Raw genomic sequence first — 25,258 nt, 5'->3', positions numbered from 1 at the left:
AGCAACACAACTTTACATCACTGCTAAAACTAAACAATTAAACAGAAAATACTGTATTTCAGAGAGTCTAAAATGGAGCTTGCTCAGGCTAGACTCCATGCTGTGTGCATGTTTTCTAAAATTTTGCCTCCTCACCTTAAGGTAGCCTCATATTGTCAACAGCACGGATTCCTCCATGGGCCAGTCTCCTCACAGGACTTCAGTTTGCCCTGTGAGACTCACTCTTCTCCCTTGTTTTGTGAAAACTGGCCCAGACTGCCTTGGCAATGGTTTGCTGTTCATTCTTTCCCCAGTGACCCAGCTGGGCCACTGCTGTGTCATCCTTTGGCTAGCATATCTTTAGTGGCAGTAGTGGGTGTCCTTAACCTGCTGGTGAGCAGGACAAAGTTGTACAAGGGATGTGTTTGGAATACATTCATGGAGCCTGGCAGAACTTGGCTGTTCTATGATTTATTTAACATGACTTGAAACTGGGTCAATTCTCAAATCATGGAAGGTGGCTGAAGGAGAGAACCAATTCCTTTAAGTTTATCTCTGCCATCCAAAGGAGCATCCTGACACATGGCTCTCTCTGCCCCCCCCCAAGTAAATATAGTAAACAAAAACAGAATAAAGTACCTAAAAACTACAAATTATATTATAAAGTTATTGGGACAGGGTTGTAATTAAAGCAAAAACATCCTTTTATAACATTCGGATTTACTTAAGGATTCTTGAAGGAAAAAAAATCTTCAGAACAGTTTGCAAGAAAAAAGGGGTGATGGCACATTTCTTTAATTCCAGCACTCAGGAGGCAGAAGCAGGTGGATCTCTGTGAATTTGAGGCTAGCCTGGTCTACAAAGTGAGCAGAGGCTAGGGCAGGCTCCAAAGCCACAGAGAAACCCTGTCTCAAAAATCAAACCAAACAATAAATAAAAATGGTTTAGTTAATTAAAAAGAATCCAAGATGTGTATGTGAGACCCAGCCTGCCTCATATGGGCTCCTCCACCGACCTCTCAAACCTATGTTCTAGCTTGCTATATGAACAAAGATGGTTACTTCTCTGGCCCCATTCAGATGTTGAAATCCAAACCCACTTGTGGTGGTATTTGGAGAGGAGACAAGACTGTTAGGAGATGAGTAGACCACTGGTACACCTCAGAACGTTTCCTAACCCCTGCCACCATGTGAGGTTACTACCACCTATGAAGCAGGATCCTGCTACTACCACCATGATCTTCAATACCCCCACCTCTAGAAATACCCCCACTAACTAGAAAGTTAGTGCTGGGACCATAGTTATGCTTCTGAAAGGTTTTTATTTACATATTTGTACTGCCAAGCATGTGCTTGTACCCACTAGGAAATGGTGTCAGGTCCCCTGAGGCTGGAGTTCCGGGTGTTTGTGAGCCACCCTCTGTGGGTGCTGGGAATTGAACTCACGAAGAATAAATAGCAGGCAGGTACTCTTAGCCAACACTAAGCCATCTCTCCAGCTGCCTACCCCCCCCCCTTTCTTTATAGTAGAATCTTCTCACTGGCTCAGACTGGGAACTCATATGTAACCCCTGGCCTCAGATTCCCAAGTGCTGGGATTATAGGCACATACTACCACCCACAGCTTGATGTGTAGCTGAAGACTGACCCCAGAGCTTTGTTCATTCTAGGTATGCATTGTACCAACTGAGCTACTTCCCTAGACTTTCTTTTTCTGAGGTGTGTGTGTGTGTGTGTGTGTGGGTGTGGGTGTGTGGGTGTGTGGTGTTCTTGAGTGTGTGCATGTTGTATATGAATTGTGTGTGCACGTGAGTATGACTTGTTTTCCAGGCTGGTTCCTAATTGACGGGTTCACTCCATTTTCGGTTTCTCCGGTAGCTGATCTTTCAGGTGGGATGATGCCAGGATCTACCTTTTATAAAACCAAACTTCATTACTTGCCTGGACTGCCAATGGAAACGCCCGGATAAAACCCCAAGCTTTCTGGTTCTTGCCCATTTATCTGCTAGTGGCAGTGCCTCCTCACGGGCCCGCAGGAAAACATTGACAGGCCCAGCTGTGCAGCAAACTTCTGTGAGCAGAGCCTCAGGTTGCCAGCAAGATCTAGGCAGCCTAGGTTGTAACTGCTGGTCAAACCACCGGGTACCTCCCCTCTGCGTCTCTCTCCTCCCCTGGGGGTATGCTTCCTTCCCCTGGGGTTCTAAGGGACTGTCTGGCTAGGGCTCTACTCTCCACCCCTTTCCTCATAATGCTGCTTCTGCATCATCTACCTCCAGGTCATCCTAGACCACAGAAACATGGGTGTGGGTGGGATGAGGGGAAACGAGGTTGACAACAAGCCGCTTAACTGTTGGGAATCCGCCTTCTCTGGATTCATAAATCTCCCCTCCTCTCTCATTCTTTCTCTTTCCTTAGCTCTCCCTTCTCCTACTTCTCCATTCCTTCCCCTGCCCTCCTAATCAGCCTCTAAGCCCTCCCTTCCTTTAAACCCTCCCCACCACCACGATCACTGAAACAGAGGTTTGTTTTTCTCCATTACACCAAACTTTGTCTTTCTTTTCACACTTTCTCGAACTTGACTGTGGGTAGGACCCCGCCCCTCCACGAAGGTGTGGAGCGTTCAGGATGCTGGACCCCTCTGGGATGTGCCACGAAGGCACCGCTGCTCCCGAGGCCCTGCGCCCGTTGAGCCTGAGCGTCGTCTGCGTTCCCATTCCTTTCCCAGGCTGGAGGATAGACATGAACTTGAGGTTCGCGGTCGAGAAGGGCAGTTGACTATCGGAAAAGTCACAGTGGTCACTGCCCCAGTCCTCTGCTGAAGGGAAGGGGGCACTGGGTCACCCATCGAGACTCCTGTCCTACTCTCAGACCTCTCTGAGTCAAGCCACCCTACAGGCCCTGGGTTCCAGCCCTAGCAGGGCCTGGGGTTCCTCCCCCACCCCCACGTGCCGCTAGCCGTTCCCCGGCCCCCCTCCCTTTCCTGACCGCCGCCCCCGGCGGCTGGCGCGGGAGGTGCAGCATGCGGCAAAGCGCTTTGCATAAATTATGCTCATGACGCAGCAGCTAAAAAAATCCAAGTAGCAGAAGGAGGGAAAGGGGGGAGGGAGGAGGGGGCAAGGAGGGGACTGCACCTGGCCGCCCCCGCCCCCGGCGTCCCGGCCCGCGCGTGGCCTGCAACCCACCGCCGCTCCGCTCTGCCAGCCCCGCCGGGGGGCTCGGGGGGCGGCGGGTCCCGAGTGGCTCCGGGCCAAGCAAGCCGGGCCGAGCCGCTCCGGCTTCTTTGTCTGCGGGCGGCCGCCTCGGCCGCGGCCCCCTGGCCCGGGCTGGGACATGAATGTCTAGTCGGTGGCCGCTGGGCAGCTGGGGAGCGGGAGGCTGGGCTTCGAGCTCCGGTGAGTAGCGGGGTCCGGGGCGGGGAGGGCTTTGCACGGAGGGGGAGGGGGCCGGGCAGGGGAGGTTTCGGATTTGGTTAATATGCAATGCCCGTAATTAGCATAATTTATATATTTATGATAAAGAGAGAAAAAGGCGCGGGGCCGGAGCAGCGGGCTGCGGCCCGGGAGGCAGGAGCTGTGGGAGCGGACGGCCGCGCGCTGCCCACCTGGGGCCGCAGACCCCGGGCCGCGCCCTGGTCCCCGGTCCCCCGCGGACGTCCGTGGAGGGGCAGCCGCCAGGTGGACGCCCTGCCCTAGAGCCCGGGTGGGGTGTGAGGAAGAGGCGAGCAGAGCCCTGGAGACCCGGACGCTTGGGTTCCCCGGAGACCTGTCACCACTCCTTCCGAGAAAGGGGTGGTGGGACTCTGGAGTAGAGACCTCGCTGTTGCTGGAAAGATGGGGGAGTGGTGGGAGGGTCACCGTCGATCATAGCGAGAACACTTCATAAATATTTAATGACAGTATTAGTATTAATAATGACATAAAATAGGCCCCATGTGTCCTCCCGGGACATTTGCACCAGGCAAGGCCGAGGGATCTCCAGAGTGGCTTCTAACCCACTTGAGCGCTGAGATCGCTGGGATGGGAAGCCTAAAACCCTTACAGAATAGTCTGCGGCTGGGCAGGAGGAAATAAAAGCTTGTCAAGAAGTCTCACTAGGCCAAACACAGGAAGCTCCTTGCAAAAATGGAGAAACTATAGCCTTTTTGCTCCTTCTAATTTCTTGTTCTTAAAGTAGAAGGTTGATTCCCAGTTCCGTGTATATACACCTCCTGTCGCTTTGGCAATCCACGGCAGTCAACAATGACTGGTAAAAGGCACTCTGGGTATAGTGGCGTGTCCTCCGTTTTGATTGAACTTGGTGTTCGGGATGATGTATCTGTGACCCGGGACCTCTTTACTTATATATGTACAGGAGTACCACATTCATTTCCTTCATTGGTTCTATAAAAATAACCAGCAAGTGCCACACTGAGACAAAGCCCCACCTGTCCTGGAGTGAGCAAATGGATGATAAACGCAAAAACAAATCAGATAATGCCAGTTGGAGAAAGAGGGAGGGAGGGAGGAAAGTGAGGCTGCGGTGCGCTGTAGCCCCAGCAGCAGGGGCGAGAAAGCAGGAGGATTAAAGATTTACATACTGAGACTGTCTCAAAAAGCAAAGACAAACAAAAGCCCCAAACCAAACACCAACTTCAGTAAACACAAAACAAAAAGGGGGCCTGGCTAGATGGCTCAGCAGGTAAAGGCTTTTGCTGCAAAGCTAGCCACTCGATGTTTGATACATAAACCTCACATGGTAGAAGCAGAAAACTGACTCCAGCAAGATGTCTTCATGCACAAGTTGTGTGTGACACGTGTGGGTTACGGTATTCAGGCTCCAGACACAGACCAAGTGATAGATGTCAAAAAAGATAAAGCAGCAGCAACAACAAAGGAAACAAAGAAGCAGGAAGGTGGGTAGTGGCTCATGCCTTTAATTTCAGCACTTGGCAGAGGCAGGCAGATCTCTGAGTTCAAGGCCAGTCTGGTCTATTAAGTGAGTTTCAGGACAGCCAAACAAACAAACAAACAAAAACAAAAAGCAAACAAAAAACAGCTGGGCCATGGTCACAGCACACCTTCAGTCCCAGCACTTGAGAGATGGATCTCTGTGAGGTCAAGACCAGCCTGGTCAACAAGAGCTAGTTCCAGGACAATTTCCAGAGCTACACAAGGAAACCCTGTCTCGAAAAAACAAACAAACAAACAAAGAAACAAACCCTAAAAATAAAACAAACAGAAAAAACAAACAAGCAAAAAGGAAAGAAAGTCTGGAGATACAGCTCAGCAGTAGAGAATATTGCACCTGTACAAATTACACACACACACACACACACACACACACAAATGATGGTAGGAGAAAATACATATCACAAATTAGAAGAAATTTGCCCTAGCATCCACAAGGGCAAATTTAAACCCCGGGAATAAAAAGTTAAGAAATAAGAAATTTGTTTTCTGAGGATTCTCTGCTTCAAGGGAAAAAAGAAAAAAGAAAAAGAAAAAGCTGGATGTGGTGGTGCACACTTTTAATCCCAGCACTGGAGATGCAGAAGCAAGCTGACCTCTGTGAGTTCAAGGCCAGCGTGGTCTACATAGTTCCAGGACAACCAGGGCTATGCAGAGAGACCCTGTCTCTAAAGAGAGAGAAAGAGAGGGAGAGAGAAAGAGAGAAGTAAAAATCTGCCATAAACTCACATTCCCCTTCCAATATTTAATTACTATGCCATTATAATATTAGTACTTGGGCTGTAACTCAGTGGTAGAGTAAGTACATACATAGCATGCATGGGGCTCTGGAGCCAACTTCCTGTCCCATCAGTAAATAAGTAAATAAAATCATAATAGTAATTGTTTACATTTCATCCTATTTTATGATTTGAAACATTTTGTATGCATGCTTTATTTCAGTTAAAATAATAGCAATAATAATACTGGGGATGTAATTCAGTTGGGATAGTGCTTGCCTAGAGTACATGGAGCCCTGTGTTCCATTCCCAAGGCCCCTTTAACTATATGCACCTGTAACTGCAGCAGTTGGGACTGGGAGGCAGGAGAAGAGTTCAAGGAATCTTCAGCAGTGCAGGGAGTTCCAGGCCAGCCTGGAATACATGCAACCTGGTCTCAACAAATAAACAAAACCGAACAACAATAGTAACACTCATATAGTATCTTCATGCAGGGTCATACTGTAGATTCCTTACAGAAATATTGCCAATTTAAAATTGGGCACAGTGGCACAAGAGTGTAGTGATCACCTGATTAGCCTAGACACACAGAGGAACCGTATAAAAAAGTGTTATCTTGGGGGCTGTTGAAGAGATGGCCAACAGTTAGAGCATTTGCTGCTCTAACAGAGTACCCGTGTTCCACTCCCAGCAGCCACATGGCAGCTGCCTACTGCCTGTTAGTCCAAAGTAGGAAAATCCATTGAAAAAGCAGCTAAGTGGTTCCCAAGGGCTGGAAAGGACAGTGCTAGCTGAGTTTCTACCATGGATGTAAAATTTCCTTTTTGGTCATTGAAAATGTTCTTGATCTAGAAATGCTGATGATTGCACAATATTGTGAATGTACAAAATTCCACTGAAATATATACGTTAAAATCATGAAAGTGGTGGCCCACACCTTTAATCCCAGCACTTGGGAGTCAGAGACAGGTGGCTCTCTGAAGTTCTAGGCTAGCCTGGTCCTCACAGTGAGTTCCAGTCTAGCTAAGGCTACCTAGTAAGACCCTTTCTCAAAATATAAATAAATAAAATTATTAAAGTGAGGATTTGGCTCAGTAATGAGCACTTTCTAGTGTGCTCCAAACCTTGAGTTCAATCCCCGGCATCGCAGAAAGGGAAGTGAATAATACAATACAATATTTAACCTGGTGAGTTCTCAGCCATGTGAATTTATATGTGTTGGGGCTCCTGCAACAACTTATCCTAAATCTGGGAGCTGGTAGACAATAAAAGTTCATTGCTCACAAAGAAGGAGGCTGGGAAGGCGAGGTCAAGCTGACCAGTGCACCTGTTTCCTCTTGATGGGAAGACTGGCTTCCTGATTTCACCCTCTGGACACTCACACCTCTTCCATCTGTCACCTCCACCTTACGATTCCAGCAGATGAACTACACGATAGCAGAATTTTACCTCAGTTTATAAAAGGTTTGTGGGGCTTCAGATATAGCTCAGTGGTAGAACACTTGACTAGTATGCTCAAGGCCCTGGGTTCAGTCCCCAGGATGATAAAACAAACCAAAAATCTTGCACAGGTAAAAAGTAAAGAAAGGAAAAGTAAGATAAGGATATAGAGCAGTGTCCTGGATTTCCCCAAGTGTGACATGGTGACAAACAGCCCCCAGTCCCCAGAGTTGAGATGAGTAATATGTCAGTGTCACATAAAACACTCATCCTACAGCAGGTACCCAAACTAAATGTCAATTACCTTTTCTCCTACACAAATGTCTAACCTGTTTGCCTACTTTTAAAAAAAATTGGCTGTAGCCAGACAGTCTGTCCTCACTTGGGGTTCACCCACTCTCGCATCCTGCATCTGGCAGACCATGCCACCATTGGGAACATATTGCCTCCTGTGTATAGGACAACATGGTCCTTGGGCCATCACTGCAGAGTCTCTTGAGAGGTAATTCTGTTGACTTTGCCACTGAATAAGAGGCCCCAAGGGCTGTTGGAGAGGAGGTCTAGGAAGCGGTGTTTTTAGGACTAGCTCTGGAGTTTGAGAGCACTGGGTTAAATCCTCTACTGTCTCTTCAAGAAGCCTGCCCAGAGAAACACTGATGCCCAGAGCCCTCTCACCCCTGCCTAAGGTGCTTAGTGCTTCTTAGCTCCGCCTTGGGCTTTTCTGGGTGTGTCATTACCCATTGAACTGGGGGACCCCAGGGACAGATGCCTACCCTCTCTTTCCTTTGGCTTTCTAAACAGATCTGGGTTTTCCTGGGTGTGGGTTCTCCTGGGATGCTAGAGAGTCTTTAGAATTCATGTCTTGCTTTGTTTCCTTCTCTGTGTTCTTGAGAGAGCCTGCCCTGTCTTCTCCTACCATTCTATTTCTGAATTTTCTAGATAGTCTGGAAATTCTAAAGCTGTGTCACACCAGCCTGTGCTTTCCCACTCCTCTCTTACCCAGGATGCACTAGGTGTGGGCTGTCACCCACCCCACTCTGCAGTGACCATGGATCCTGGAGCTGGCTCTGACTCATCTCTGACTGTGAATGAGCAGGTATTTTCTGGGCTGAGAAGTTGGGGTGGTGAGGTTAAGGGAGAAAAACATAATGGGGCCTCTCATTATCTCTTACTAAGTTTATGGTCACTTCACCTGTCCAAAGAGAGTTTCGGCTAGGGCTTCTCAGGGGCTGGGTTTGGGATTTTAAGTTACTACTTGGAAACTAAAATTAAACTGCACTGGGGGCTAGAGAGAGGGTTCTGCAGTTAAAAAGCATTGGCTGCTCTTACAGGGGATGTGGACTTGATTCCTAGCACTCACATGACTGCTCACAACCATCTATAACTCCGTTCGGAGGATCTGATGTCACCTTCTGGCCTCTGAGGGCACTACATGCATTTGTTGTGGACATACATACATGTAGGCAAAACACCCATACACATAAAATAAAAAGTAAGCTCTCAAAAGAATGTTGAAGTACACAAATACTTCTGGTATCCCAAGTTTAGAAGTTACTCAGTGGTCAAAGTGTTTGCAGCCTAAGATACCCCAAGTTAGAACCCCAGGACCCATGTAAGCATGTGGTGCTGTGTCTCTGTAATCTCAGCCCTCCTCACATGAGACCAGAGAACTGCTGGAGGCTGAAGGGAGTACACAGCCTGCCAGAGGAAGAACCCTGCCTCAGCCAGGTGAAAGGAGAGAATTCCTGAAAGGTTCATGAGCACTGTGGCAAGCATATATGCATGCACACACGTGAACATGCACACACACACATACACCATTAATGAAGAAAAGCAGTCTCAAGTTGTGGAGCACTCCCTTTCCATGCTCCCCTATCCTCCCCCTCTGGGAACCTCCTGAGTCCTCATCCCCAGTTATGGAGAGTACTAATATCTCAGTATCCAAGAGGATACTCTTGCGAGCTTGAAGGCCAGACCATTTCCCACTTCCTGAGCTGAGTCCAAGATGGGAAACAAACAGAAGTACCTCCTAACAGTTTGGCTCTGTGGGACTTTTCTTTCTGTTTCCAGGGTTCTAGCAAGCTCATTGTTGGGAACCAGGGGCGGTAGTAGCCTGGCCCAAATTCTGGCATTCTTAGAGTGTCCCATTCTCTGGATAAGAACTCTGCATCCTAAATCCTCCCCATCCCTCTCCTAGTCATATCCCGAGCTCCAGCTCCTTTCCCTAGCACTGTCCCCCATCCTCTACTTGCAGGTCATTGTGATGTCAGGCCACGAGACCATCCGAGTGTTGGAAGTTGGAGTGGATGCTCAGCTCCCAGCAGAGGAGGAAAGCAAAGGACTGGAGAATGTGTCTGCTGATGGTTCCCAGAGTGGAGGCCCTGCTGAAGCTGGTGAATCCGCTAGTGAAGCTGGGCCACAAGACCCAGACCATTCTGCAGAAGCAACTGGTATGAGGCTATTGCTCTAATCCATTGCTACTCTCAGATGTCCCTTGTGGGCCTGGGTGACATTAGGGTTGTCTTTCTGCCCACTTGGCAGCCTCTGGCCACAGTCCATAATTATGACCAACTTCCAGGAATATCCTGCTCTCCTTGCATCTGGAATTGTTTCCTTGCAGTCATACCCATGCCGTAACTGAGTTGGCTCAGGGCGAAGATTGATTGGCATGTTCGGCCTAGAGAGGGTCCTAAGTCCATACCAGACTGTCAAGCCAGGGCAGAAGAGACTGGCCTCAGGATCCCACCAGCTTTCCAGCCCAATCCCATTGGTAGCAGAGCTGGGAGATCCTGAGAGCCTGAGAATGGAAGAGCATCTTGTATTCCTCCTGCTAAGGATGCAAATTAGGCTATATCTGCCTTTGCCTGCCTCCCTTGGCTGGGTTTACAGGTGACCTCAGGGATGAGGTAGAGTCACTTGGCCTGTAGCAGATGGAGAGCCAAAGACGTTATGGGGACTGAGCTGCCAGCCTGGGCTGCTACCCTATGGACCCTATGGACCCTATGGAGCCATGTGGAATGAACTTCTTTTCTGAAAAATTCAGGGAGTTTCTTGGGTTTATCCACAGTGCCCTTTTTGCCCATTTTCTCGACCCCATTTTTTTTTTTTCTGTTGTCAGAATTCTCCCCTTACTCAAATGTGCTTTCAGAAATTGACCTTAAATTAGCAGTGAGCCTCTTCTCTTATAAAAGGCTTCCTCTGAGTCAAGGAGTTTGAGCTGGGGCAATCAGGTGATGAAGGTAAAGCGACTGTCAGTAGAGACTGAGACTGATTGGAACTTTTCTGTAGCTGCAGTATTCAAAAGAGGCCACTCCCATAAAAACAAGCCCGAGTCATAGGAAACTAGAGTGAAAAGAATCTAGTGGCTCATGTCATTCTTAACTGTGAAGTCCTTGTCACACACTTGTATATTCGTTCTTGTGCCGCTGGAGGGTAGACTCTGGAATATGAGACAAACCCCCATGTTTTTTCACGTGCCTGTTTTTTTTTCATTAAAACTTTTTTAGATTTGTTTATATGTATGGGTGTTTTGCCTGCATGTATATATACATGTACCACATGTGTGCCAGGAACTGTCAGCAGTCAGAAGAGGACATCAGGTCCATAACTGGAGTTACAGATGGTTAGCATTACAAAGCCACCATTTGGGTGCTGGGAACTGAACCAGGGTCCTCTGCAAGTGTAGCCAGTGCTCTTGACAGCCGAGCTGTCTCTCCATTCCTTGGTGTACCCATTTCCTATACTGACATGATCTCACACTTGTGCTTTTGATTTGGGCCACTCTTAACTATTTTTATTCTCATAAACAGTACTTCTTTGAATATGTTTGTACGGATCTTTTAAAAAATAGTATAGTGCACTAAAATTCTTCGAAAAAAATTGCTTGTTGAAGTTGCATGTTGTCACATGACCATAGTGCCAGTGATGTGGAGGCTGAGGCAGAAAAGAGTGTTATGAGTCTGAGACCAGCTTGAGCTAGTTAGTGAGTTCTAGGATAGCTTGGGCTACAGTGTAAGACTTTATCTCAGGAAAAAGAAATCACTTGTTGACATAGAAGGAAATTATTACATGAAAAAATTTAAAAGGCCACTTAACAGCAATAATAAGAGAAGGAGGTTGGGCATGGTGGCATATACCTTTAATCCAAGCACTCAGAAGGCAGAGGCAGGAGGATCTCTGGGTTTGAGGCCATTATGGTGTGAATAGCAAGCTCCAGGACAGCCGGGACTGCATAGAGACCCAGTATAAAAACAAAACAAAGACCAAAGGAAGCAGAGGAGGTTTTAAAGTCCAGCTTGCCTGGTAAGCCAGAAACACAGAGAAAAGGGACTGAGCCTGTGGCTTGCTGGTGTAGTGCTTCTTTAGCCTGTGAGTTTTGGGTTCAATCCCCTGCTCTACATACAAGTGGGTGTGGTCATCCACCACTGTAATCCTAGCAGGGGGAGGAGGAAGGAGGTCTGGAGTCTGAACAAGTAAAAACAATAGGCAGAGCCAGGCATTTGAGCCAGGCCCATTGTACCTGTCCTTGGGGCACTAGGCAGGGCTGAGCCAAGAAGACTGCTGAGGATTCAAGGCTAGCCTGAGTTCAAAACCAGCCTGGGCTACAGAGTGAGACCCGGATTGTGGAGAAACAAGTATCCCGCTGTGCCTTGACCCTCAAGACTTCAACCTAGAACCCAAAGACCCAAGGGATGGGGGCAAGAGACGTGAGATTGACCACAAGACAGGATTCTGATCAAGTGGCAAATTGTATTTTCTACCTGGAGCTTATATAGCCAGCACAGCAGGATATAGCGGAGGGGGTAGGGGAGGTAAGAATAGTTGAGGACCAGGTGTTCTTGCAAACAGAATATAGAAAATCACAAAGAATGGATGTTGGCAAGGTGGAAAGATCAGGCGTTATGAGAACAAGAAAGGTTACTATGGTAATGGGGCTAGTGGTTATATGCTAGGCTGACCTTGCTAAATAGGGCTAGTTACTAAATCATCAAATCTTTGTGATATAACTGAAGGCTCTAAATGTACAGCCAAGAGAAACAGCCAGAGTTCTGCCAAGGTTCGTTCCATAACTGATTATAGACCCAGCCTCTGTTCCCAATACCGCTGATGCTTCTGAGGGTGTTCAGTCTCTCTGTGAAAGCTTTTAGAAAACCCTGTGCTTCTACTTTGGTTTTGGTTTGGGTTTTGGGAGGCAACATCTCATAAAGTCCAGCAGTGGATTGCAGGCACATACTACCTATTGAGGTGTGCCAGCAAGCCTGGCTTTGTCTTGCCGGGGAGTATATAGCTCAGGCTGATCTTGAATTCATTTTGAATTCCCTATTCTCCTGCCTCAGCATCCTACATAGTAGGATTAGAGGTGGGAATCAAACTGCTGGCTGTGGTCCTACTTTGGAACTACACCCTAATAAAATTGGTGTTTCTTTTCCCTATGGTAGGATTTTATCCCTATCACATTCCCATTTTATATGCTTCTTTCTGTTGATTTATTTATTATTTGAGTGTGTGCATGCACGTATATGCAAACATGAGCGCACACATGTGGGGGCCAGAGAACAACATACAGAGTTGATTCTCTGCTGCTTCCATGTGTTGCTGGGGCTGGTACTCATGTTCGGCTTGTCGCCAAGAACGCTTCCCTGCTAAGCCATGTTGCCAGTCCCACATTTTTTTTTTTTTTATGTTTCATTACATTTTGTTCAACAAAATGGTTTTCATCCTGACTGCCCTGGTTTTACCCAACAGTCAAGGATCTGAGTTCCCTTCACAGAAAAGAGAATCCTGACACTTGTTTTCTTTTTCTGGTTTGTAAGGCCTGGGTCATATGTGTGTCTCCAGTTCTTTCAACTTTCTGGGTTTTATTATTAGGCTCTGAGAATAGTTGTAGGCTTAAGCTAAGCTGATTTCAAAACAAAAACAAAATCCCCCAAACATAAAAAGGCATAAGCTGGGACTGCAAGGCTGGACAGGACCCTTGAGGTCACCTAGCACTGAAGCCCACTCTGCTGGGCACTGAATTCCAATGGAGCTTTAAAGTGAGATTGGGAAGGGGGAGAGAGACTGATTAACTGATTGATTGGTTGATTGATTGATTGATTACTGGTGCCTATTCTTGACTTTCCAATTCAGGCCTGAGCCTAGAAATATATGCCCTGTGAGGTCATATTAAGAAGCCATGCCTCTTGGTGATGGCACAAACCTTTAATCCCAGCACTCAGGAGGCAGAGACAGGCAGAGCTCTATGAATTTGAGCCTGGTCTATAGAGCCAGTTCCAGGACAGCCAGGGCTACACAGAGAAACTCTGCCACAAAAACAAAACAAAACAAACAGAAAGCCATTGATATGTCCAACATCCATCACTTAATAACTAGATTCTACATTTTACTATTTGCTTGCTTGCTTATTTGGCTATCTATAATCTATCTATCCATTCATCCATCATCTACCTATCCATCTATCATCTGTCTATCTATCCATTCATCTATCCATCTACCCATCATTATCTATCCATCCATCATCTGTTTGTCTGTCTGTTGGTCTATCCATCTACCTATCTATCTGTTTGTCCATCTATCTATCCATCCATCCATCTTGCAATGCTGCGGATTAAACCAAGCAAGCAGTCTACCATCATGCTGTGTCCCTAGCCTTAGATTTCTATTGTTTTTGGCTTGTAAAATTGCAGTTTTTATCTCACTGTTGGGTGGCTGTGATGAGATTTCCTGGTAGGGAAGCCAGAGGAGGTGAATGTTCATGAAACATTCTTTTGGAAACTCATAGAAACTGCCTTTTGACTGAAAACTTTACAGTACAGTGGAAAAAAGCTGAGTGGCCTGAGGAGCTGCTGTGACCCAAAAGTGTGACAATGATAGGCCCAGTTTTCAGGGATTTTGTACTTACAGGACTTGAAACATCTAAAAAGGTGGCCTAGATGGGATAAGGAACAGTTCAGTTGCTGACCGAGCCCAGGACAGTGGCTTTTTTCCTCTCAGCTCTAGTTCCACCCCAACCCACCCCCACATACCCCCACCCCACCCTGAGATACATTTGCTTCAGGCTCCTGGCTGCTATGTGACAGACCACAGTGTCCTACAGAGTCAGGAAATGATGAGCTGACAGCCAGCTGAGCAGAACCTGATATTTCCTTCCACTAGATGTGGGAGGAGAGTACCTACCTTCCGGGTGTGGTCCAGGGCTCTCCAGCCTTCTAGTGATTACTAGCAGCATTTGGGAAGGTGCCCCATGGGCCAGGGAAGGCTACCATCTGGCTCTGGATTATATGCAGACAAGATGTTCTACTCCAGTCACCCTTCCACTCACATCAGGCTCACTCTCATCCTTCCTTTCAATGCCACCTGAAGTGAAGTCGCTGCCCGGGATCCCTCCAAGCCCTGCCCCAGCCATTGCCACCTTCAGCCAAGCCCCAAGCCAGCCTCAAGCATCACAGACCCTGACGCCACTGGCCGTACAAGCTGCCCCCCAGGTAAGGGCCACATCAGGGAGCTGGACAGAGGGCAGTGGGCAGGAGCAAGCACCAGGTGGCCATGGGGTTAGGAGCTGCATGAGGCAGGGCAGGAAAGAGGCTATGGCTTGAGGGAGGGAATCTCCCACTAGGTATCCCTAGGCTGCCCCTGCCCCATATCAGGCCCATTCCCAGGTCAGGAAAAAGGATGTGTGTTCGTTGGACGGCTTCCCTGGGTTCAGAGAAGGCTGGGATTAACTCTTTCCTAGGAGAATTTGTGCTTATCTAATGATAAAATGAATGAGCATCCTTACATTCCCACCCCAGAAGAAGAGTTAATGAATTGTCCAGTCTAAAGTTAAGTTATAAAACCTCCCAACCAATGAGAAGCTGCCGGTAGAACCCCACAGGCCAGCAGAGCCTGGATGACCTCTGTTCATGCACTGACCTCCAAGGCTTCTGGTCAGGGTACCCTCCTCTCGAGCTTCTTGGAGGCCTCTATGGACCCTTGACCACTTGATAGCAGCTTCTGGTCCCCTGTGCCCTGGCCACAAACCAGTGGATGCACCAAATGACCAGCTTTGAAAACACACATACGAGTGACATTACACAGACCAAGCAGGTTGTACTTGGGAATTTAGAAACACACACACACACACACACACACACACACACACACACACACACGATATCTTTCAACAATTAATGAAAAAAAAAAAGGCCATATGGAAAAGTAAGGAGGGACATATTGGAGACTTTGGAGGGAGGAAGAAGGGGAAATTATGTGATTATATTATAATCTCAAAAATAAAAGAAGTAATAAAAGGAACAAACATTGTACAAGCAAGCATGTCCCAGGGAAGGTTTGAGAGACATCAGACCTCATGGTGGTGTACCCTGACCTGCCTTGCAGGCAGGACTGGGCCTTTTCCTAGACAACTTCTCTGCAGGCAGGATAGTGTGGTCCAGATAGGCATGGGTTAGGCCTTCAGCTGGGGCTCTTCTTGCTTTCGTTTGGCCTTTGTCCCACTGCCCTCAGAATGCTTGCTTATGCTCAGCTGGGTCCAAGAGACCCCTCATTTGCGCTGTGGATGTTGATTTTTTTTTATGTTTTCTTTTCTTTTTGAAATCTCGTTTGCTTTTGCAGGTCTTGACTCAGGAAAACTTAGCCACAGTTCTGACAGGAGTTGTGGTTCCGGCAGGGGCGGTTACTCAACCTCTTCTTATCCCCATCAGTATTGCAGGTCAAGTGTCTGGGCAGCAGGGGCTGGCCGTGTGGACAGTTCCTACAGCAGCCGTGGCTGCCCTCCCCGGACTGGCCGCTGCTTCCACGGGGGCAGTCTTCAAGCCACCTTTAGCTGGGCTCCAAGGTAACGGCAGCTCTCCCCAGGACTGCACCAGGCCCCCACCACCCTACACTGCCACCCCTGCACGCGTACTTACCATGTTGGACTCAGAGCCTGCAGCCCACCCAGGGCAACAACTCTGGATTCTGGATCCAGTGTCATAGGCACCCAGCCACAGAGCCGCTGCACCGCCTCGGGACTCTAGGCCAGGACACCAGGCTGGCCAGCAGGCCTGCCTTCCTTCAGCCAGCTGCTTGAGACTGCCCCCTCCCCCACACCAGCATCCACCCAATGACCAGCAAGAAGGACTGCAAGAAGAGTCAACGTCTGGTTCTCAAACCTACATGTCTACTGACCCAAGGGAGGGGGGATGAGAGATGTTGGCATGTGCCAGCCCTTCAAGAGTCAAGGGAATTGCAGCTGCCCCACGCCCACTGCCCCCAGTGCCCTGTCATTTTTGTGCCAGATCCCTTGGGACTGGAGCCATGCTGGGTCGTGGCTAGACGCTTGAGCACCTCTGTCTCTGCCTTGCTCCGTAGCAGCTGCCGTGCTGAACACCGCCCTCCCGACACCTGTACAAGCTGCCCCACCAGTCCAGGCTTCCCCGCCCGCCCAGCCCCGGCCACCAGCACAGCCCCAGACGCTGTTCCAGACCCAGACGCTGCTACAGACCACGCCTGCCATACTCCCACAGCCCTCTGCTGCCACTGTTGCCGCCCCCACGCCAAAGCCAGTGGACACCACCCCACAGATCACCGTCCAGCCTGCAGGCTTCGCATTTAGCCCAGGGATCGTAAGCTGCTGCCCTCACCCAGGGCTCCGAGGGATGGACCAAAGCTTGGGCCAAGGGTGGAACATCCCCCACAGTGGAGGACCAGATCCTTGAATACAACCATTTCCGACATATCAGCAAAGATGGGCTCTCCTTACACCCATCACCCTGTCCTACCCAGACTAAAGCAAGCAACGGCTGGGGAAATGCTCCCAACCAGAACCATTGCACCAGCCTTGGGGGGTGGGATCACAGGAGGATCACAGCTTCATGCTGGCATCTGTCTTGTCCTGTGTGGCTCTTGGTTTGGGAGTAGAAATGCCAGGCATGACTTGGAGCACAATTGTCCCTCTAGTCTGGCCATCTACTCTCTCAGACTTAGTTGGGAAAAGTAGTGGGAGTCACTGTTTTGTGACTGTGCCCCTGTACTTGTCTCCTAGCCTTGAATATTCAGCCAGTGGACAAGAGCCTGCAGCCCACACTGACCACTCAATACCCTCAGCCCTCTTTCCTCTCTCTGGTCTTTCTTGCCTTTTGGCCTCTGAGCAAGGCTCTTCCTCCACAGATCAGTGCTGCCTCCCTCGGGGGACAGACCCAGATCCTGGGTTCCCTCACTACCGCTCCAGTCATTGCCAACGCCATTCCCAGCATGCCAGGGATCAGCAGTCAGATCCTCACCAATGCTCAGGGACAGGCAAGTGGTCAAAGCCAGGGCTGAGGGATAGGGGGTGTGGGGCAGCTGGCTAGAAAGGGGTGAGGACTTGGTCTTAAGTCATGTCACAGAAACTCAGGTAGGGCACGAGGCTGCTGCTCCTAACTTCTGCAGCAGCTCTCTGCTAACATGGAATCCAGGTGGAGGTATAGTCACCACTCTACCCTGGCAGGGCTAATTCTAGCTGGGAGATTTTATTCACGTAGTACCTACTTTGTGAGCAGGCCTCATGCTAGATGCTTTTTCACGTATTAACTCACTTGGTTTTGTATACAAACCTATCAGGGGATCTTTTGTTTTATGGGAGAGGAGGGTGAAATTCAGAAATACTAAACCCCATGGCTAAAATGTGGCAGACTAGCAAAGAGCTTCTGGTTCTCTGACACACACACAAAAACCTTTGCCTGCCCCATGACAGCTCTAGGGTCAGAGTAAAGAAAGGAGCCCCTTGGGCATGAGTCCTTTATTCTATTGAGGAAGCAGAGGTCAGAAGGCTTAAACAGTTTCTCTGAGTTAGTCTCTTAGCCTGCAGCTATGGGAATTGAATTGGTGGTCCTGGATGCCCCCCTCATACTTGGGGACCACACCTTATTTTCTCCCAGGTTATTGGAGCACTTCCATGGGTAGTGAACTCTGCTAGTGTGGCCACACCAGCACCAGCCCAGAGCCTACAGGTCCAAGCCGTGACTCCCCAACTCTTGTTGAATGCCCAGGGCCAGGTGATCGCAACCCTAGCCAGCAGCCCCCTGCCTCAACCTATGGCTGTCCGGAAGCCAAACACACCGGAGTCCCCTGCTAAGAGTGAGGTACCAGGGCTGGGGGTGTGGATGGGTATGGGAAGGAGATACTGTCTAGCATGGCTACTTTCCTCTGAAACTTCTGGAAGAACAAGGCACCTCTCAAAAGTGAGGAGCTCCCCACCCCCAGCATCAGGTTTATATGGGTTTACACATATGCCGCCCAGGGAAACAGCCCTCCAGATATCATGGCATGTATCTGTGCCCACAGAGGCCAGAGACGTGGAAAGTAAAGTGAGCAAAGCAGATTGGGCACCTTTGGGAGAACAAATGGCTAGAAAAGCTCTGATGGTGATTTCTGTATCCCACCACCACACACTGGGCATTTTGACTCTTATGTATTTCCATTTTAGAAGAGATTTTGAGTTCCTTTTATATTTCCAATTCTAAGGATGCGAAGATGCTAGCCTTAGGCAGCTCATTCGGAAGGCTTTGAGGGAGGCATGAATAAGGGGCTGTGGTACCCCACAAATGAAGCCCTGACAGACTGGGGTCAGGATAGCTCCAGAGAGCAAGTATGACAGCTAGAGACAGACAGTTCTCAGATTTGTGCACTGGGGTCTCCTGCAGGGTGCCACAGGGCTGACTTTCTTTTCCAGTAGATCTGAAGTGAGACCCAAGGATATGCCGAGTTCTCAGATGACATTTATGCCCATGATTGTCTAACACTACATGTTGCTCCCAAGATGATTTTAAATAATCCCTTAGCCTTATCTGGAAGAGAGTGGCTAAGAGAATGCTTACTTCTGGGAGGTGGTGGCACACGCCTTTAACTCTAGTTTTTGGGAGGCAGAAGCAGGGGTATCCCTGAGTTTGAGGCCAGCCTGGCCTACAAAGTGAGTTCCATGACAGCCAGAGCTGCACAAAGAAATCCAGTCTCAAAAAACAAAAACAAAACAAAACAAAAAAAGCACAAAAGACTTAAGTTTAAATTTGGAGGCTGGAGAGATGGCTTAATGGTTAACAGCACTGACTGTTCTTCCTGAGGACCTGGGTTCAATTCCCAGCACCCACATGGCAGCTCACAACTGTAATTCCAGTTCCAGGGGGATTTGATACCTTCACACAGGCATTCATGCAGGCACAACACCAATGAACAGAAAGGAAGGGGGAAGGGAGGGAGGGAGGAAGAAAAGGAAGGAAGGAAAAGATTAAAAAAAAAAAAAGAATTTCTACTTCTGTCATGTGTGGTGGTACACATCTGTAACCTTAGCCAGCATGAGCTATATAGGGAGTTTAGTTCCAGCTTAGGTTATAGGATCCTGACTCAAAAAACAAAACAAACAAACAAGAAAACCTCTTCAGTAGTTTACGAATATTATACAAAGGAACTGGTGCTGGCTCTCTAGTACACAATCACCTTGTGACAGGTAGTTCTGCTGACAGATGTCCATCTTAGAAAAGCCCTCGACCTGGGTGGAGTCAAGGATCAGCTGTTGTGATGCTTGGACCTGTCCAGGCAGGCAGTTTATGTTTTCCCTTTTTCCTCAGTGGTACTGGGGATTGAACCTGGGGTCTTGCTCATACCAAGTACAGCATCAGTGTGGTGTTCTCTAAGCCCTGGTCGCTGTAGGGAAAGACTAAAGCCAGGTCCTGGGGACGAAGGGACAGGTTTGAGAGCTAGCAGGAGGCAGAATCCAAGGAACAGAAAGTCCAGGAAAAACCTGCATTTTCTAAAAAGCTTATGGGTCTTTGTTTTGTTTTTGAGACAGGGTCTCATGTATAGCCCTGGCTGTCCTGGAACTCGCTATGTAAACCAGACTGGCCTCAAATTCAGAGCTCTGACTGCCTCTGCCTCCCAAGTGCTGGGATTAAAGGTGTACATCCAGCTGTTTTTGTTTTAAAATCATACTAATAATGCCAATTTCAGATATTTGTAGTTTTTTTCTGATCATAAATAAGATGTATAACTTTAACATTGCAATATTTTGTGTCATATAAAAAGTTGTGCATATCTGAGGACTGGAGTTTGGATCCCAGGCACCAGAAAAATGTTGGGTGAGTGTGGTAGCCCATGTGTAATTTCAGAAGACAGAGGCAGAAGATCCTAGAAGCAGGCTGCCAGCCACATTAGCCAGCCACATCTATGAGTTCTGGGCTCAGCTGAGAGAGACTGCTTCGGTGAATAAGATGGAAACCTTGATGTCAGCCTCAGACCTCCACACTCATGTGGCACATATGTATGTCCCCATACATAATACAGACACATGAGAGAAAAAATAAGAATCAAGACAGTGTGGTGATACATACTAGTAATTTCAACACTTGGGAGGTGGAGGCAGGAGGGTTATAAATTCAGGGTCAGCCTTGAACACAGAGATCAAACCCATTTATTACTGTTACTATTAATAAGCCAAGGTATAGTTCTGCTTTTTGATGGCCATAGGTGGGGGTGCCTGGCTAGGTAAGTAGTTCATGTCCATTTCTGTTGTGGTGCTGGTCCACTCAGGGATTGTGACCCCCTGAGTTAGGCAAGAGTCATGGGGCTTGTGTCTCTTCTCATAGGTGCAGCCTATCCAGCCGACACCGACTGTACCCCAGCCTGCTGTGGTCATCACCAGCTCAGCCCCAGGAGTCAAGCCATCTGCTTCAGCTCCCATCCCAATCACCTGCTCCGAGACCCCTACCGTCAGTCAGTTGGTATCAAGTAAGTGATTCTTAGAAGAGGAATGTGGATCTAGGGTACCTGGCATGCACCTCTAGTCCCAGCTGCTCAAGAGGCTGAGACCAGAGGAGTCCAGAGCCCAGGAGTTGAGGGCCAGCCTAGTGAGACCCAGTCTCGAATAAATCCATAGATTTCCTGGGTAGAGGCCCAAAGTGGGAAGAGAGTAACTTTCAAGTTTCTTTTTCATTGATTTGTTTGTTTGGGATTAGGAGTGGGGCATGAGTATCCGCAGTGTGATGATATCCACGGTGTGCATGTGTGTCCCTGGGATTGAACTCAGGTCCTCAGGCTGAGTGGCAGGCATCTTTACCCAATGAGTCTCTTGCCCTCTACCAAGAGATGTCTTTCTTACTCATTTTCCTGTTGGGGTAGCTGTGAGCATAACGGAAGTGGAGGCTACTAAGACGCCTGTCTGGTTTCACTGCCTGGCTCAGTGTGGTCTGTCACCCGGTTCTGAGGAATATAAATGACCGACAGTTGTGCCTGGAACCAGAGTAGTGAGCACGGGAGAGGGTCAGCAGTTAAACCTGGGAGAACTTAAAAATAGACCACTTCGGTAGGTCATTTTAGAGCCCTTTTCTGCAAGTCCTTGTCTGGGGGATAGGGTGATGAGAGTCTTTTGATAAGTGTCCTTGTCCCTTTTACTATACCAGTCTAGACCCCTGGGCCAGATAAACAGTGTGACTCTCCTCTTCAGGCACTCACCTGGTTCTTCCTTCTGACCTAGAGCCACATACTCCAAGTCTGGATGAGGATGGGATCAACTTAGAAGAGATCAGGGAGTTTGCCAAGAATTTTAAGATCCGGAGGCTCTCCCTGGGTCTCACACAGACCCAGGTGGGTCAGGCTTTGACTGCGACAGAAGGCCCAGCCTACAGCCAATCAGCCATCTGCCGGTATGTTTGACTCTTCCAATACAAAGCCAGGACCTGCTCCTGGGTATCCAGTCCTTTTACATGTTTCCCCTCATGCTGCCTCTGCCCAGATAAGGACTGTCATATGGAGGACATGGATGCCTGGAGTAGCCAAAGACTGACCAGGGCCTTCTAATGTTTAGATACACTCTAATCTTGAGTGTATAGATGTCCACGTGATGGAGGCCGTTGAAGAATCCTGACAGGAAAGGGTTATCACAATAAAATTGGTCTGTCTTGGCCCTCAGCCAGTGGTACCCAGTGTGCCCCTGGCTGCCTTGCCTCCCATGCGTGCCAGGTCAGCTCTGCTTGAAGGTGCAACAGGCCTTGTTCTGGTGCTGCTGTGGGAGCATAGTGAGAGGAGAGTGGCCTTCTTCTCCACAGGCCATTCAAGATGAGTTCACAAAGGACTTCCAGTCATTTGTGGGGGGGGGGGGTGGAAGTTCTGGTAAGTTAGAGCACACTAGCAGAGGCTGTGGGCATAGTATCCTCTGATATGGAAAGTCTGAGGAGGGATCTGAGCTTTGAGGGGCCGGGGGTAGGGACCCTGAGTAGGAGATAGCTGCCCCTCGCGAGAGATGTGTAGAAGAGATAGCTGCACTGTCTCTGCACTGCCTCCAGGTTTGAGAAGTTGGACATCACACCCAAGAGTGCCCAGAAGCTGAAGCCAGTTCTGGAGAAGTGGTTGAATGAGGCAGAGCTCCGGAACCAGGAAGGCCAGCAGAATCTGATGGAGTTCGTGGGCGGTGAGCCCTCCAAGAAACGCAAGCGGCGCACTTCCTTCACACCACAGGCCATAGAGGCTCTCAATGCCTACTTTGAGAAGAACCCACTGCCCACTGGCCAGGAGATCACCGAGATCGCTAAGGAACTCAACTATGACCGTGAGGTGGTGCGAGTTTGGTTCTGTAACCGACGCCAGACACTGAAAAACACCAGCAAGCTGAACGTCTTTCAGATCCCTTAGGGCTTCGTCTTGGCCCTTGTTCCAGCACTTTCTACTCTTCCCACAGCAGCCAGCTGTTGTCACTGCAGTGACAGTACCATGTGCAGCTGTGCTTGCCCTAGGTCATGAGACCTCCGCCTGTGCATGTGTGTCAATGCCTGCCTCTTCTGCCCACATATGTCACACCCTGGGGAGGCCCAAAGGGCTGCATGAGAGCCCTAGGCTCAGGGCTGGGCACACAGAAAGAGGGAATTTGTGATGTCTTTTCAAAAAGCACTTTCCCAACATGGTTTCTGAAGGGTGAATTCTGGTTGGGAACCAGCAAGGTGCTGTCTTTGGGGCCGGGCTATAGCAACTCTTGGGGACCGCTGTGCATTAGGTCTTGTTTTTGGTGGCACTTTCTGCCCCTTCCTCCTAGCTCCTCTGTGGTCATACCAGTATGACAACTCACCAAGTGGGACCTCAGCCTCACACTGCCCTCCTTTACTTTGTACATGGGCACATTGAATCCCTTAAAGGACCAAGGAGATGAAATTTAGAAAAGCGTGACTCACTGTCTGCCTTGACCTCAAGGGCAGAAGGTCCCCAAAGCCGTGAGGTCAGATGCCATGAAGTCCCTCTTGGGGTCATGGGGGTGGTGGGATTGCACTAATTCAGAACCTTTTCCTCTGCAAACCAAGATGGAAGGGAATCAACAGCGAACTTCCCCATCCTGGAGAGTTTTAGGTCTGTTGTGGGTCTGGGACTTAGTAAATAAGGTCATCTGTCCAGATTTTAATCTAATCTTCATCATGGCTGTCTTTCAAGCAAAGCTCTCTAGAGAGCTGTCAGCTTGGGAACATTCCCATTGCCAGCCTCTGCTGGCAGCTGCAGGGGGCTCAAATCCCGACTTCCTCTCTCTCATGCCTATACCCATCTCAGTCCAGTATTGGGGTCTCTTTAGAAGGGCAAATTGAATGATAAGCCAGACAGCAAGGAGCTGGAGTGGCGAGGAAGACAATACCCAGAAAGATGATGGTCCGGGAAGACCTCTAGTTGAAGCTGACTTGATGTTGGAGTCCTCTCACTTTGTCTGATTGCAGACCAAGTCTATGTGTGAGCAACCCCTCCCCACCCCCTCTGCAATGCTCCTCTGAGCCAAGAGTGCTCCAGGTCCAGATGGACTTTGCCTCTGTAGGTGATAGCATGCTTGGGGGTTGGCCTCATATCCAAGCCACTAAGTGAGTTTCCAGCCACAGGGAGGCTATCCAGTCCTTCACTTCAGTGTGTTCACTGGGGAATGTAGCTCAGAGGTCAAGAATTTAGCATGTTCAAGACTCCAGATTCAGTTTCTAGCACAGAGGGGGAAAAATTAGTATTTGGTTTCAGGAAGTCAGGAAAGGTTTGCCTGAATGACCCAAGACTTGTCATGTAGACTGTCCCTAAAGGGCTGCAAGCTGCAGGGGCCAACCATTTCACTACTTTTTGGTTTGGTTTGTTCTTTTGTTTTTTGAGATAGGATCTCACTTAGCCCAGGCTGACTTCAAATTTGTAGTTGAAAATGACCTTGAACTCTTGATCCTCCTGTCTCCACCCCTCAAGTGATGGGATTATAGTCATGTGCCACCGTGCCTGGCTCTTCTCTACTCTTAGCCTTACAGAGCCTGTTCTTTAGTCCATGTCCACCCAGTACTTCATGTGATCAGCCCTGAGGAAATGACAGTCCAGTAAGAACACATTACCATCTCTGTCTGTCAGAGTGCAGAGACACTGGAGCCTACCTTTCTCTCCTGCACTCTGTTCCCTGGTGACTCCTAGTCCCTCTTAGGTCTTGCCATACCATTGTGTGCTAAATCAACACACTCACACACACACACACACACACACACACACACACACACACACACACACACACTTCACTGCATTTGAATCAACCAAACCTGCTGGAGTCTGGGAATAGGGAAGCAGGTGGATAGCTTTCCTGACTCTGCTGCCCAGGACAGAATGTCCCCAGAGGAGGAAGCTCCATCTAGATTGTAATTGTCAGCCTGCTTCCATGAGCTGGGAAGTCAAGAGGGGTGCTTACATCCTGGGGCTTACAAAGTGACTCACTTAAGAAGTTAAATGCAGCTTTTCTTGCTCAAAACCTGCACTCAGGAGTGCTGGCTTTTGGTGTGTGCGCGTGTGTGTGTGTGTGTGCATGCGTGCGTGCGTGCGTGTGTGTGTGTGTGTGTGTGTGTGTGTGTGTGTGTGTGTGTGTGTGTAGGGTGGCTTGTAAAATGAGGTGTGGCCATGCCATGGGCTTGCAAGAGGCTACCATCTGTTCTGTGGCATGATAGGAAAAAGAAATCATGAACCACTGATCTAAATTAAGCCCGGCCATACTTTCTCAATCCATCCTTGGTCTAAATCTGTCTTCCTGAGGCTGGACTAGAGTAAACCATTTTTCTCCTGTATAGGAAAGCAGCATTGGTCTTTCCGGAGAACAGTACAAGAGCCCAGATGCTTACAGGCTGGGTTTCTCAATAGGAGGATGAAAGGTATGTTTAGGTGTACCCAAAGTATAGTCACTTGGCTCATG

General features: G+C 48.7%; 1 protein-coding gene across 3 annotated transcripts; it reads left to right on the top strand.

Annotated features, from left to right (window-relative positions):
* The first annotated feature begins 3,121 nt into the window (after positions 1 to 3,121).
* On the top strand, positions 3,122 to 24,823 carry Pou6f1 (POU class 6 homeobox 1). Of its 3 annotated transcripts, none has more exons than XM_051189921.1 (11): positions 3,122 to 3,370; positions 8,087 to 8,179; positions 9,338 to 9,533; positions 14,410 to 14,567; positions 15,694 to 15,916; positions 16,435 to 16,685; positions 17,230 to 17,358; positions 17,979 to 18,182; positions 20,679 to 20,820; positions 21,566 to 21,734; positions 22,374 to 24,823. In XM_051189921.1, the coding sequence occupies exons 2-11, from the start codon at positions 8,132 to 8,134 to the stop codon at positions 22,717 to 22,719; spliced, it is 1,866 nt and encodes a 621-aa protein (XP_051045878.1). In that variant the 5' UTR covers positions 3,122 to 3,370; positions 8,087 to 8,131; the 3' UTR covers positions 22,720 to 24,823. The 3 variants fall into 3 exon arrangements, with proteins under 3 accessions (XP_051045878.1, XP_051045877.1, XP_051045879.1); XM_051189920.1 differs by having other exon boundaries at positions 16,432 to 16,685; XM_051189922.1 differs by having other exon boundaries at positions 3,163 to 3,370; positions 14,446 to 14,567; positions 16,432 to 16,685.
* The last annotated feature ends 435 nt before the right edge of the window (positions 24,824 to 25,258 follow it).

The sequence above is a fragment of the Phodopus roborovskii genome, unplaced genomic scaffold (assembly GCF_943737965.1).
Source record: "Phodopus roborovskii unplaced genomic scaffold, PHOROB, whole genome shotgun sequence".
Classification (NCBI taxonomy): Eukaryota; Metazoa; Chordata; class Mammalia; order Rodentia; family Cricetidae; genus Phodopus; species Phodopus roborovskii.
The sequence above is the reverse complement of the archived record's forward strand: the minus strand, read 5'-3'. Positions and strand labels throughout refer to the sequence as shown.